The sequence below is a fragment of the Hipposideros armiger genome, unplaced genomic scaffold (assembly GCF_001890085.2).
Source record: "Hipposideros armiger isolate ML-2016 unplaced genomic scaffold, ASM189008v1 scaffold_83, whole genome shotgun sequence".
Lineage (NCBI taxonomy): Eukaryota > Metazoa > Chordata > Mammalia > Chiroptera > Hipposideridae > Hipposideros > Hipposideros armiger.
Window position 1 is genome coordinate 2,165,726 of NW_017731433.1, and position 8,965 is coordinate 2,174,690.

Consider the following 8,965-nt stretch of genomic DNA (forward strand, 5'->3'; position numbering starts at 1 on the left):
GCCTAACTCTCCGTGGGCACATTTCCTTGGTTTGGAACATTCCTTTTCAGATTTCTTTAACTGTGCCTGAACCGGAAGGTCTGAAAAGCTTAGCTAAGTGTGGGTTAAGGATCCAGGTACCCCTAGATTCTCAGCCAGCCAGTTCCTAGCCAGGTGACTGTAAGCTAGGTTCTTAAACTCTCTGAGCTCCAGTTTCCTCATCTGTGAAATAGAAATAATGCTCCTCGCATGCAGGCCTCCGGTGGTGAATAGCTGAGGCAATGGATATACACATTTCTGGCATGACATTCACATAGCAGGCAGTTTGAAAATGAATAACTCATTTTATTTATCCTGTACAGAAGTAAGACTGGTTGGTGGTCGCTAGCTGAAAACAAAAGCATGAATGTGCCTATTCTTTGAATGGATTTTAACTGTCCTTTACTTTTTTGAGCGCTCTCAACAATTATACTAGATGGCTCATGTTTTGAAAGGACTGAGCTTTGTTTATTTTACAAAGCCACATATTTGTTTAAGAAACACCTTTAACATTATTTTTTCTGAAAAATATCAATTTTCACTGTGTATAATCTACAATAGATTTTTGTTTTATTCTAAAATTTTCCTGTTAGCATAGTGTTTCTGTATGTACATATGTACACACACACACACACACACACACACACACACACACACATTCTAATCCCTTAACTATGACCATGAAAATTATAAAATGCCTTTCGTGTGTACAACTATTACCAAGTATTTCCAGAAACATATTTTGATTTTCGACATTCACAGAAACCCAATGCAGTAGCAGGAAAGCAGGTATTATTTCCCTGGTTTCACAGATGAGATTTTTGAGAGGTATGTGACTTGCCCGAGACCTCAAAGCCAGTAAAGTAGTGGAGCCAGAACTCAAACCCAGGCCTTCAGTTTCCAAATCCAATATTGTCTCGGCTGTATCTCGCTGCCTCCCCACAGGGCCATGTGGTGGAGGACTGCTGGCGAAATGAATGGAAAAGAAAGCAGAAATGTAAGGCTTGAAAGCCTTTTTGGAATTTGGAGGGACTAAGTATTAGCAAACAACTGAAATGTCATGCTCATAGTCTAACAAGAATTCCGTGCATTGGGAGAATTTGAATTGCTTCAGAATGTATACCTATATTCTTTAACACAAAGAAAAATACACATGTTCTAGATCTCCACTTTCTTAAGGGTGTTTTGCTTCTGTCCCAAATACTAGATTCTTCATCGACCAGATTTATAGCGTAAGTGTATTTCCTGACTTCTTTCTGTGCACACTATTTTTAAAAATCAATATTTATATCCCATATATTTAAATACTACACTACTGACATTTAAAAAGGATATGAGGAAGTTTCTCTATGTAACTGGCATTGTGACTAAGAATAAATAAATGAAGAAATTCATCTGGATCTATTTCCACGTGTCATACTTATTTATTTTTCAGGCCTTGTTAAAACCTCTATGACCAGGCAAAATTGGAATAACCATATTCTAAAAGAATTGGCATTATATTTAAGAAGCAAAAACTATGTTCATAACTGGTCTCCCACCAGAGAATTTATCATATGAAAATACCACTCTTCACATTTCAACCCTGTGTGTACATATATGATGAACACACAGAGACAATTGTGTGCATTAAAATTAAAATACCTTTATTTACTCAAGTGAAAACCAGAAAACCTAAATTTACAACAAAATTGGAATGATTGAAGGAATTATAGATCAAACCTGATGGAATATGAAGCAATTGTTAAATGATTATTTTGAAGAATTTGTAGCAATATGTAGGGAATTTTTTTTTTGCCACAGTAAAGAAAGAAAACAAAATTATGTCTATCCTCTGATTATAACTTGATAATTTGCACATGAACAAAACTTAAGAAGATCATAGAAAATGTAAAGGGGTTGTTTTTTTCTTCCTTGTGAATCAATTAACAGTATTTGAGTAATTAAAAGAAAAAAATAAGAAACAGAACTCCTTTTGTCATGCACTATGTAAAACCAAGCAGAAAAACTGTAGGTTGCTGTGTCTTAACTAAAACTAAAACTATAATGGAGTGATACCAAGGACGTTCGTGTTGCACGTGAGCACACTGACTTTGTACCACATGGAGAAAGTTCAGAACACTGAGCAGCAGATACCCCCAACTCCTTATGGGCCAAGGGCTATCCCTTATGTCATCTCAAAACAATATAAACATGCTCTACATTCCATGCATCTGGAATGTAGAGGGGCATCAAGGCTCCAGACCCCATATCTTTAAATCACTGGATCCCAAAGGGAAACCAAAATTGCATGAGAAAGGAAAATACCATACAGTGGGAAAAATAACCATTTTTGTAAGTCTTTATTTTTTAGTTGCTCCTCCCATAGTAATGCACTGAAAGGCATAACAGTTTATATTGTACAAAGCATTTGAAGAAAGTACCTCAACTTGCCGATTATTTCAAAATGAGATTACAAACAAAAAGAAAACAAGTCTGTTCCTCAATAAAGGACAAAATAACTGAATACAGTCTGTTATTTAGGTCTCTCTTTTAACATAAGGTCTGGAACACTTCATTTTACAAATAGGATTAACATGAACATAACATCGCACAAGCTTGCAGACAACCAGCATAAAATATGGGGTACAGTTTTTAATCAGAAGAATCATGCTTTCATGAAAGAAATTATAATCGTTTATACAATTGAATCGATTTCAGTATTACAAAAACTAAGTTGCCATCTATTCGTATTTAGCTCATTAAGAAGGAAAACAAAACAACAACAACAAAAAAAGGAATGTTAAGAAAAGCCAAACACCATTTGGCACTCCCGTACACAGGTCAAGTCACCTTGGTCCTTTGAAATTCAGAAAGGGGTGTGCCTCAGACGTCAGAAAGTAGTGGCTGACTGGAACAGTGCTATTTTAATCAACAAACAATAGTTTGCCAACAAATAAATACATGATACACGCAACACACACAAAAAATTAAACATTAGAAAACAGTGACATGATTGTCTAAAATCAAGATGTTATTACAAGGATTTGGCAAACATTTATTAGTGTAGTGGTACAGCGGTACTGGTGATGAACAGGTTACTTCACTGACTTAACCTCTGTGAGCATTGAACATCCATAGTTTACAATATACACATACCCTTTCTCCCTAATTTTAAACAAAGTACTTAAGAAGGCAAAAGTTAATGGGAAACAAGTACTCCCTGTTATGTTTCTATAATAATCGAGTGTGCATTTCATCCTACTACTTCTGTCTTCAAAGGGTTAAATTACATAAAACTTTAACAAAGGAAAAAAAATTAAATCTGCAATCAAAAGCAACTGTTCCCAATCATGTGTCAGGTGATCTTGTACAAAAAAGAATTCAGTTTCTATGGAGTGTTCGTTCATATCAATGCTGCCATCTCAACTGTCCCTCTCGCCCACCACCCACACTCTAGGGCAGGGTGAACTGGAAGATAGATGCTTTCTCCCCAGCCAGTTTTTCATTTTCACTGAATCTCTTTAAGTCGCATTGATCCTCCAGAAGTCAGCAGCGGCCTTTGCTGTGCAAAACAAAATATCGAGAATAAATAGTTTCTTTTTCTTCCTTTCTTTTTTCTTTCTTTCTTTCTTTCTTTTTTTTTTTAATCATTCAGTTTAAGGTCACCAGACTTTAAATGAGTGACCCTTCAGGTTTCTAAGGCATTCTGCTCAGCAGTCTTTTAAATAGTCCTATATGAAAGAGCCATGCTACTGTTGGACTTGGTCCCACTCTGGTCAACCTTGGTAATGTCATACGTGGCTTATGGACTGGATGGCACTGGATTCTGCCGCGGCCCTTGCCATACTGTGCCACACGTTGGAAGAACTGTGGGATGTAGAATGGAGGGACTCCTTCTCAGACAATGACAACATCATAGCATATGCCTGGGGTGAAAAGGAGAGACTCAGTAAATGGCATTTGAAAAACATCACTTTTAATTTGAAGAACATTATTGGTGAATGTTAGAAAGAGAAGGGATCCTGAGTAGGAGCATCCTTCATGGGTGAGTTTGGAAAAGTGTTGGACATTTGTGTATGTGCGATATAATGACATGGAGTTACTGCTGGCCTTCAGTGCCTAGGGACCACAAAAGTGATATGATCTACAGAGCAAAACATGACCTAGCCTACCCAAACTGTCAATTGTTCCTCCATTAAGAAACAGAAGTCCTCCCCACTCCCCCAACCATAAATATAAGAGTCATCCATCTACTGTTTGTGCACACAATCAACTCACCAAAAATAGCACTGTGTGCTTATGACTGAAAACTGCAAATATGAATAAGATACAGACCTGCCTTGACAGCACTGTGGTCTAAGAAAGGAAACAGTTCAACCCACTCCTGCACTTTATAAATGAGAGCATTGAAGGCAAAATGACTTGCCCAAAGTCACTCAACTAGATAGTGGGAGAGGCATAATTAAATCTTATTTCTGTCCCATTTTTGATCTAGTGTTGTTTTTCCAGTTCCCTCCATGCTTAGAACATTCAACAATGACACCCAAAGATCTTGAAAGTTTGGGTAGATCAAGTCAGATCTACCAAAAATGAAACAAAATGCAAGACCCCACAACGTTTTAACCCACTTGTGCTCCACTGTCTGCTGAGCAGAAGGTGCAGGGAAGTGCCCTGTGAGGAAGTGTTCTTTCTTCCCTATTATCATGTCAAAATCTAAATAAGTGTTCAACGAATCCCCCACTCGTTGCCAAGGAAAATATTCAAATGAAAAGTTTGGTCTTGACTTGGGAGTGAACTTTTCACTGTTGATTTGCTATTGTTGGTCTCATCCATTGCTAAACTTGCTTGTCAAAATGCTGCTGAAGTGGAATCATTAAAGTCCTGCCAAAGACATTCCACTGTCTGTAAACAAAGACAAAATGCCTCTGTTGTTAAGCAGAATTTCATCTCTGGGAGTCATGCTGAGACATGTGGCTGGTCTGTGGTTTCTTCCGTAATCATGGCATTCAGTTAGAAAATCTGCCCTTGCAGGCTGATTTTGATTTGCTGGGTGATTGCTCTAAATGTACACATTTGACTTTTATGTATGCAGTTTGCCTTCTGGACCTCTACAACATCTCAGCAGAGATCTCAGCAGACATGCAACAAATATTTCCTAAGCACCTACTCTCTGTTCCAGGCACTGTACTAAGTCCCAGGGATTCAAGGACAAATACTATAGAGTCCCTGTCCTTTGTCCAGTGTAAAGTATGGGTAAAGTGAACATTGAACTTACACTATCTATTCTAATTGTATACCCACTTTTAAAAAATAAAGGTAAAGGTTATTCTGAAATGGTTTTAACAAAACCCATTCTGATATTTGGAAAGATGAAAGGGGGTACAGAGAAAATTTTAGAATCCTGAATTTTAATCCTGGCTTCTAACCTACCTCTACTCAACTAGCTATGTAATCTTGGGCAACTTGCTTAACCTTTCAAGGTCACTTTCCTCATATAAAATAGGGATAGTAATAACAAAAACTTGCCTCCAAGGGTTGTGGAGGAATCATATGCACTAACTTATATAAAGTGCTTAGCTCAGTGTGCCTAATAGAAATAGTGCCTATAATCATGAAACTAATTTTTGAACGACAGGTTTTTAAGAGAAGATTCCAGGCAGAATGCAGCCACTGTTGTACTGCTCAACAATTTTGGATTCAATCACTATAAGAATCACAGAGTAAATATATGAGTGTTTTGAGTAAAGCATCTGAGTCTATTCAGATTACAGAAAATGGCAAACATAGAATATCTGCCATTTTGGGTAATCAAAGGAAATAAACATTTTCATGCACAAGGATCAGTGCCCAGTACATAACTGACAGTTAATAACAACTGAATAAATGAATAGTCTCATGAAAGTCAGTTTGCCAAAAGGCCTGTTTCCAAACTGATATATATGACATTATCAAGTAACAATAAAAATATAAGCTGAGATTGCAAAATGCTAGTATTCCGTGATGGTAATTGTTAGCCTAGCTGGGCAGGTACTTGATTTCAAAAGGCTGGTACTGAAATATATCATACCCATTATCTCTAGATTTTCAGGCCCTCTGCTTTATATTCATGTCTGAGAGTTTAAGAAATTTTTAGGTATTCTGTCTACAAGGAAAAGTATTTTGGAGGAGTAATTTTTAAATACTAAAAAAAAGTAAAAGAAAACCTGGATCTCCGAATATCTCTGATTAACTAAGAAGGAAGAATGAGAAATTAAGGGTTTAAAAAAATACTAGCCACCTCTTATAGTGGTCTCTAGGTGAAAATGAGATGTCTACTCTAGCTAGTTTATTTTTAATGCTAGAAACTGAAAAATTCATTTGTATCCCCACTGAATCATAAAGCAGGAAGGGATCTTAGATATCTTCTCCCTTCAGCCCTCTTTACAATGAGGAAATAGTACCTACAGTCATGAAGTGATGTTCTCAAGTTCATGGAGCTTGGCAACTCCAGTGTCGAAGCTGGCTGTTTTAACTTCAGTCCAAAAAGAACATTTACTTTGCCTATTACCATACATGATATCTTAGAGTTTGTACTGAATTGACTGATATTTAAAAACTTGTCTTATCCCATCGGCAAAATCTTTTCCCCACCTTAGTTGAGATATGACCACATTTACTATTAAGACCAGCCCAAAACATCTCAGCCAAATAGGAAATCGTTTCTAAATATACAAGTCAATATCCTCACATGGTTTGATATGTCAGGCCACCTCCAAAATAGACTAATAGCTCAAACAATCCAAAGTGACCAACAAATATGGTAATAACAGGAAGTTTGTTTGTTTGTTTGTTTGTTTGTTTGTTGATTGACCTGAATGAACAATCTGGTTGAGTGTGGATATCAAGCAGAAAGTAACTGACTTCCTTTTTTTATGTGTGATAAAAGAACTGAGGCTTTTTTAATTGGTATTTATGGATCCTTAAATGGATTTATTTTAGTTATCATAGTGCTGATAAAATGTTATAGAACCCAATGAATTTGGGTATCATTCATTTGTTCATTCAATAAAAATTAATAGGTTTTATTTCTAGATCTGCCTTTAAGTTGCTGCAGACTTGGCAACTCTCTTTTTCTCTTATCCTCAGTGTACTCCTAAATTCTATAATTAGATGACTTATTAATTAAATATCTATAACAAGGGATAAAAAAATAGAGGATAAAAAAAATAGAGGACAGAATTCACTTCTCAAAGATCTTGAAATATCATTAGGTTGACAAAAATTATAGATGCAAAGCAATTAGAATATAATTCTGAAGTAATATATATAAGTAGGTGCAAGGAAACGTTATGGACTATATATGAAAAAAGGGAATTGCGAAGTAAAGGAATGATTATTGTAGGATATGGTTTGTCACAAAATTTCTGCGCAGAATGCAGCCATATTAATTGCTGTATTAGTTAACGAATTTTGATTCGGTCATAGAGTAAAGATTTGAACATTGTGAGTAAAGCACCTGAACCTGTTCAGATTCTAGAATACTGCAAACATAGAATATCTATCTGCCTTTTGGCATCAAAGGCACAATGTCATCATGATGCTATACTGCTGGAAAATATATACCTGTGATTTGGACTTTCTGTGTAACGGCTGTTTAAGTTCCTCTGGCACATGGGAGGTACTAAAAGAAGAGAGCTCAGCTTCAGTATATTGATTATCTTCCATTTTCCTCATTTTGAGGCTATCTGTGAAGTGCCTTATATGATCTAGAGCAGAAAGTCCAGTTTTGTATTCTTCCTCTTTATACCTAAAATGAACCAATAGGAAAGCACAGAGGATTTTTTTTCTTTTTCATTTTGTTATGCAACCAAATCACTTTTCATTTGAATCTATACAGTTGTTGAATGTTATATTATATTTGCAGTATAAAGTAGCATGCATCAATTATTGGGTTCTTTAAAATGTTTACAAATATTATATCTTAAATATATTTCTTTTAAGATTTTTCATAACTAAAGCAAGCATATATTTGAGACAAAGAGGTGAAATCAATGATATGTGAAATCAGCAATGCAGTGGAGACAGAAATCATATGTTTATAATTTCCATTTAAAATAAAGCCAGTTGCAATAATATTTCATCAGCAACCATTATCCATATGAAAACATAATATTCCCATCAATTTCACTATTTGGTTAATTTCTCCATTTAAAAAATCTATCATCTATATAGATTACATATATGTCAAATGAAGTGAAACTTATCTCAATATTATTTGACCAATAACACACCAGATTATCGAATGAATTAGATAATGTTGAAATCTCTATTTTTTTTGCATTTTTTTCAGTAAAATCTATATAAATCATTGTGTATTTGTGTAATTTTCACTTATCTTTCCTACCTCAGGTTAATCAGAGTTCCACAAACACTGATGTATTTATATGCTTATAGGTTATGTTGATGGCTACATTATTTTCATCTATTTAAAAATTAATCCCTGTGTATGTTTTGCTAATTCAACTTCAATTTTTATGACTTGTTACTCACAAATTGCTTATCACCTGAAATATTGCTTTAATGGAAGAGCAGAACAGGAGGAATTATAACCATGTGTATCTACTGTTGATGATTTATTAATGTCACCCGAGGCACTTACCTCACTGGGGACGTCTTGCAACTCATCTCCAGGGCGCTGGTTTCTTCATAGTCATCTTCAGGGTTTCCTTCATGTAAATTACTTGTCACTGGTTCCTTTCCTGGTTTTCCAGTGATATCATTGTCTTCATCCTCCTCATCTAACAATACCTCATCTTCTACTTCTTCATCATCCAGTAAATCTGAATTTTGACTGGTCACCAAAGCCTTTTCGTCCTTAAAGTGGCTGCCATTCATTCTTTCAAAAGCATAAAAAAAGAAAAAGGGCCAGTTATTGGTTTCATGTTTAAATAGGCAGTTAGCTTTATTATCATGTCTTCCTAATAAC

General features: G+C 35.6%; 1 protein-coding gene across 11 annotated transcripts in view; it reads right to left on the reverse strand.

Moving 5' to 3' along the window:
- Positions 1-2,345: 2,345 nt before the first annotated feature.
- The window catches only part of MECOM (MDS1 and EVI1 complex locus), a 277,303-nt gene continuing 270,683 nt past the window's right edge, over positions 2,346-8,965 (reverse strand). For 9 of the 11 annotated variants that reach the window (XM_019643952.1, XM_019643951.1, XM_019643949.1 and 6 more), the window contains 3 exons: positions 8,639-8,875; positions 7,603-7,786; positions 2,346-3,926 (listed from right to left, as the gene is read on the reverse strand). In XM_019643952.1, the coding sequence (XP_019499497.1) occupies positions 3,792-3,926; positions 7,603-7,786; positions 8,639-8,875 (556 nt within the window). In that variant the 3' untranslated portion in view covers positions 2,346-3,791. The remainder of the gene's footprint in view (positions 3,927-7,602; positions 7,787-8,638; positions 8,876-8,965) is intronic. The other 2 variants (XM_019643955.1, XM_019643956.1) reach the window with 2 other exon arrangements.